Source organism: Camarhynchus parvulus, chromosome 26 (genome assembly GCF_901933205.1).
Source record: "Camarhynchus parvulus chromosome 26, STF_HiC, whole genome shotgun sequence".
NCBI lineage: Eukaryota > Metazoa > Chordata > Aves > Passeriformes > Thraupidae > Camarhynchus > Camarhynchus parvulus.
Genome location: NC_044596.1, coordinates 5,170,752 through 5,176,003, shown reverse-complemented (window position 1 = coordinate 5,176,003; position 5,252 = coordinate 5,170,752). Strand labels below are relative to the sequence as shown.

The following is a 5,252-nucleotide window of genomic DNA, read 5'->3' as shown; positions in this document are numbered from 1 at the left end:
CCCCCGACCGGCCCCTTCCCGCACCGCCCCGCCCGCCGCTGTCCGCACCGCCTCCGGCCGGCCCCTTCCCGCACCGCCCCAGCCGCGCTCCGGCCGTGTGCGGAGAGGGGGCGGCCGCAGTGAGCCCCTGGACGTCCAGGGCCCTGCTCCAGGACCCCCATCCGGAGCCCACTTCAGGACCAACCCAGGACCCCACCCCGGGATCCTTCAGAACTCCCCTCTTGGAGACCACCCCAGGATCCTCCAGGGACGACCCTGGAACTCCCCTCCGAACCCGACTCCAGAACCAACCTAGGATCACCCCCCAGACCACCCTGGAGCCATCCTAGGATCCTCCAGGACTCCCTTCCCAGGGGGTTCCCCCATCAGTCCTGACTTCCCTCACAGCCCAGCACTGCCCCTCCCACCCTTATTTTCTTCCCCAGGAGAGAGTTCAGAACAAGACTCCGAGTCCATATGGAAACAACATCAATGTTTATTCTTGTTTTTGTCATTCACCGGGAGGGAAAAAAATAATACAATTGAAGAGACACCCAAAAAGCCAGACCTTGTACAAGTCACTGCAGGGTGTGTCCATTTGTATGCTGAGGTTACAGCAGAATCTCTCCACACACTGAGTACAAAGCCCCAGGGACACACACAGGTCTGTGGTATTTGTCATAGGGAAGGTCCTAATATGAAAAGGCAGCTTCATCTCCATCTTTATCTGTCTGGACGGGTCATTCCTGGCCTGGTTGGCACCATCATGGGTCTGGAGGGGGGTCTCATCATGGGGGGCCCTGGCATCATTGGCATGTGTCCTCCCATGGGTGGCCTCATCCCAGGAGCTGCCAGGGGAGAGACAGGTTAGAGAACAGCTCTTGGGAGCACCACTGCCCAGTCAGGGGGATGGACCTTAAAGATTCATTTCCACTCCCCTAGCAGAGGCAGGGACACCTTCCACTATCCCAGGTTGCTCCAAGTCCTGTCCAACCCGGCCTTGGACACTTCCAGGGATCCAGGGGCAGCCACAGCTTCTCTTCACAGCAACATCTGCCTCATTACCCTCAGAGAGGGGAAATTTCACACTGTGGGCAGGCTCTCTACCCTGCTCCAGGGAACTCCCATGTTCCAAGTCTGTAAGCCCTGATCTGGCAGCTGCTGAGATGGATTCCGTTCCCTGAGGAATCAGCCAGCAGCAGAGGAGGAACCAAGCCCGTGGGTTATACACCCATTCTGACAATATTCACTCACAACTTATTTCCAGCCACTCAAGAGACACACCAGCTTAATTACTGATCTGGAAATGTGTTAATTTGGAAAAAAGTGCTGCAAAACCATCCCATGTGCTCACAAACAAGCACAGGACACCTCTGCCAGGGAAAAGCAGGGGTTCTACTGCACAGCCCTGAAATGAAGGTTTCCATTCCACCTTGCCATTTATTTTCACCAGGCTGCTGAATATCACAGATTGTGCATTTATCTTGAGCCTTTAAAAACACTCAAAGAACACTTTCAAATGCAAGACAATAATTACAAAGACACTTCACTACTTTCAGTGCACGTGTGTGTGTGTGTTCCCATAGATTTGTTCTGGGAACTGTTCCAATAAGATATCCCTTGAGAATTCTTCAAATGCCAGGAAGCTCAGGAGTGGAATGGATCAAAGACATTTTAGTTTACAGTTCTGGTAAAGCCTTTTCTAGGCCCATTGTTTCTCTGGAACACGTTCCCCTGAGACGCTTTAAACACTAAAAAACCATTTAGTGCAAAAAATGCACCTCTTGTGCAAAATCTGAGACCTGGAGGCACCAAATTCCTAAACAATCACTGCTCAGAGCAGAGGGAGAACAGCAATGACTTCCCAGAGCCTGCACAGGGGGTTTGTGACTCTCAATGAGAAGCAAAGGGTTTAATGAGTGGTTGTAAAATTGTTGTAATCTCTCCATGCAGGGGTAGCAGCGACACAGTGACAGAGTGTGACCAGCCCAGCCCTGAGTGGGACAGGATGGTGGGAAACACCCCCCCCCACCAGACCCCCCCATGGCAGAATTACCCCATCCCAAACTTACCAGGTCCAACTGGCATCATTCCTGGGGGGGGTGGGCCCATCATTGGCATCATCGGGGGCCCCCCCATGTGTGGGGCTGGCATCATGCCGGGCCGGGGGGGGCCAGCTGGACAGACACAACAGTTACACACGGGCACTCTCAGCCCCCAAAGGGCACTGCAGCTACTCACAGCATGTGGCAGTAACTAATGCCCCAGTGGCTTTACAGCTGCCTCCATTCCAGCCCTGATTCCAGGGGCTAGAAGTGAGCAGAGGAGGAATATGCTGGCTGCCAATTCCAGCTGTGCACACCCAGCACAGGGAGCTGCCACTCTGGGCTGGGAGGGCTCTGGGCCCTTCACCAGCTCAAGGGCAAAAGGCTACCAAAGGGATTTGTTTTTAAAAAAACCAACCCAAACCAACCTACAGTGCAGTTTTAACAGAGCCATCAGCACAGGAGACCTCATGGAATGAGGGATTGTCACTGCTCCTGGTGCACTCAGCATCCCAGAAATCAGACACAGTAAGGACTGAGCTGCTCTCATGCAGAATTTCCTCACACCCTGGGAGCACAAGCTCAAGATGGCTTGGCTTCAAGCTAAAAGGCCTTTTCTTTCCAAGCTCCAGAGGGCCCTGACCCCAGTCCCAAAGTGCCCCAAACTTACGGATGCTGGGAGGAGGTGGAATCATGGCTCCGGCCGGAGGTGGTGCCGAGAACGGCGTCGGTGGAATTTTCCCTTGCTGGAATGCAGCCGCTACATTGGGGGGGAAAAGAAAAAAAAAAAAAGGAAAGAAAGAATCCCAGGGAAAAAAAAACACCAGTTACTAGGCCGAGGAAGGGAGGGCCGGGTCGCTCGTCCGTGTCATGCCCCGCGGTCACGTCATGCTGCGTGCGCTGACACATCCCGGGCACCTGGGGAGCACCTGAGACTCCTGGAGACAATTATTGTTACAGCTGGGACTAGAGAGCTCCTGCGTGGATGTCACACCCCTGGGCAGGGCATGAAGGAGGGGAGGTGGGAGAGGGAAAAAACAAAAATCAACCACGTGGCGGGATCCGCAGCGTTCCACTGGGACATGCTGTGCTGGAATGGACACAGGGTAAGGGGCAGGAAATGGGGGGCAAGGAAGGGGAGGAATTCCACTGGTATTGACTGGGAGGAAGGCAAAAGATGGGGAAGCTGGAAGCATCACAAGGAAAACAGAGTGAGGATAAGTTTGGGGAAATCCGGACTGGATGTTTTAGGAAAAGTCTTCACCCAGAGGTGGTTGGGCACTGAACATTCCCCAGGGAAGTGAGCACGGCTCTCAGTCTGTCAGAGCTCAGGGAGCAGCTGGAAGATGCTGCAGTTCACATGGTTTGGTCTCAGGCAGTCCTGCACGGAGCTGGGAGTGGGATCAGTGATCCTGAGGGGTCCTGTCCAACCTGAGCTATCCCACCAGCCAAGGAAAGCTGCCACAAAGCCAATCTGGTGTTTGTGTTTCTTTCATAGAGGAAAAAGCACCTCTTGAAGTGACAGAGGAATCAATGCCTGGCTTCAGTTAAGCCTTTAAGTGCCAGGAAAAAACATCACTTGGGAACTGAGGGCAACCTCAGCGTGTGAAAAATGCAACAATCCACACATTTTTACGTCTTTTTTCCTATCTTTTGGAATTTTTATCCATGCTCTTAGCAAAAACGTGCCACTGCCAAGCAGCACAAGTTTGTTATGAGGCCCTGCAGGATATCACTGAGAGCCCTCATGAACAGTGACATGGAGCCACTGCCACCAGCCCCGGGAGGGAACCTCAGCTCTTGTGTGGCAGGCAAAGCTCTCAGGCTGCCCCAAAACCTGAAGAACTCCGGCTCCACACTGCAAGATTTTACTGATAACTCACTGAGCAAAGACTCCCCAGGGAAGTGAGGAAAAGTCAAGGTGGAAACAGGGAGCAGCAGCTGGAGGAAAGGCAGGGGAAGGAATGGGGAGGCAGGCGGGGTCACAGAAAGATTGGCCTTACTTGTTTTGTCAATCAGGCTCTGGGCTTGCTCCTCCATCCATTTCTGGTAGTAATCCTTCACGTTCTCCTTGTGCTTCCGACCACTGCAGTGGGTTTTTCTCACGGAGGGCTGGGAAAGGCCACAGAAACCCCAAGATTACTGGTGTTCCACATGATTTTAAACACGTCTAATTTAGCAGCCTAAAGCAGGTTTGTTTCTGTGCCCAGGCAGAGGAGGGGTGATGTACAAAACTTTTCTATAAATTTTTATCAGCACAGTAAGTGTTGACTCTCCAAAGGCTGCCCTGAGGCCTCTGAGCTGCCACCTCTGACCCTGCCACTGCCCCCCTGGAGAACACCAGGGCCATGGCACGTTCTCCCTCTTTTTTGCACGGAAGGGGAGAACATAAAGGAACACTGCTGTACCCACAGGAGCTGCTTTTAGCCAAGCTAACTTTTGTTTTAATGGTCTTCACACAAGAAAGAATAGAAGCAGAGGATTTGGTACTCACCGAGTCATGGGTGAGGTACGTGTCACAGTAATCACAGTAAAACCTGCCGGGGAAAAGTCCTATTATTATTAAAAGCCTTATTATGTTATCGATAATTATTAATGATAATATTAACATATTGTTTTAATATTATTATTATTAATAATATTAATATTATTTCATTATTATTATTAGGGATCAGCTGGAATAATAATATTATTATTATTCCAGCTGCTCCCTGAGCTCTGACAAACTCCGACTCTGACAGACCTTATTATGTTAACGCTGTGAGCGTTAACGGAGCCCCGGGAACGACCCCGCAGGGCGCCAGGGCTCGGCCCGCCCGGTCATCCGCGCCCCTGGGCTCACGGGGAGCACCAGGACCCCCGAGAAGCAGCGACCCCCGCCCGGAACCCCCGGAACCCCGGGGAGCCCCGGCCCGGCCTCCCGGACTCACTTGGGCATGGTGCTCCCGCCGCCGCCAGCCGGAAGTGGCGCACACGCGCAGTGACGCCCTCACACCGCGCCGCCGCATGACCCCCGCCGGCTGCCGTAGGGCCCGGAAGTGACAGTAATGGCCTCCGCCGTGTCGTTCTCCTCGCCCGGCAGGTGGAGCTATCCCGCGCCCTCCCGTCTGTCCCTGGTCACGCCACCATCGCCCGCCCACAGCCCCGGCAGCGCCCCCCGGCGCGCAGGGTTCGTTAGGGCCCCCGGCGCTGCCAAAGCGCGTTCTGCTCGTTCTTTGTGTTCTCCTC

The 5,252-nt window shown here is 53.7% G+C and overlaps 1 protein-coding gene across 2 annotated transcripts; it reads right to left on the bottom strand.

Annotated features, from left to right (window-relative positions):
* Nucleotides 1-451: 451 nt before the first annotated feature.
* SNRPC (small nuclear ribonucleoprotein polypeptide C) lies at nucleotides 452-5,067 on the bottom strand. Of its 2 annotated transcripts, none has more exons than XM_030965709.1 (6): nucleotides 4,955-5,067; nucleotides 4,519-4,561; nucleotides 4,028-4,136; nucleotides 2,695-2,784; nucleotides 2,052-2,156; nucleotides 452-827 (listed from the first exon to the last, which is right to left on the bottom strand). In XM_030965709.1, exons 1-6 carry the CDS (start codon nucleotides 4,960-4,962, stop codon nucleotides 703-705), a joined length of 480 nt encoding a protein of 159 aa, XP_030821569.1. In that variant the 5' UTR covers nucleotides 4,963-5,067; the 3' UTR covers nucleotides 452-702. The 2 variants fall into 2 exon arrangements, with proteins under 2 accessions (XP_030821569.1, XP_030821568.1); XM_030965708.1 differs by having other exon boundaries at nucleotides 456-827; nucleotides 2,695-2,787.
* Between the last annotated feature and the right edge of the window lie 185 nt (nucleotides 5,068-5,252).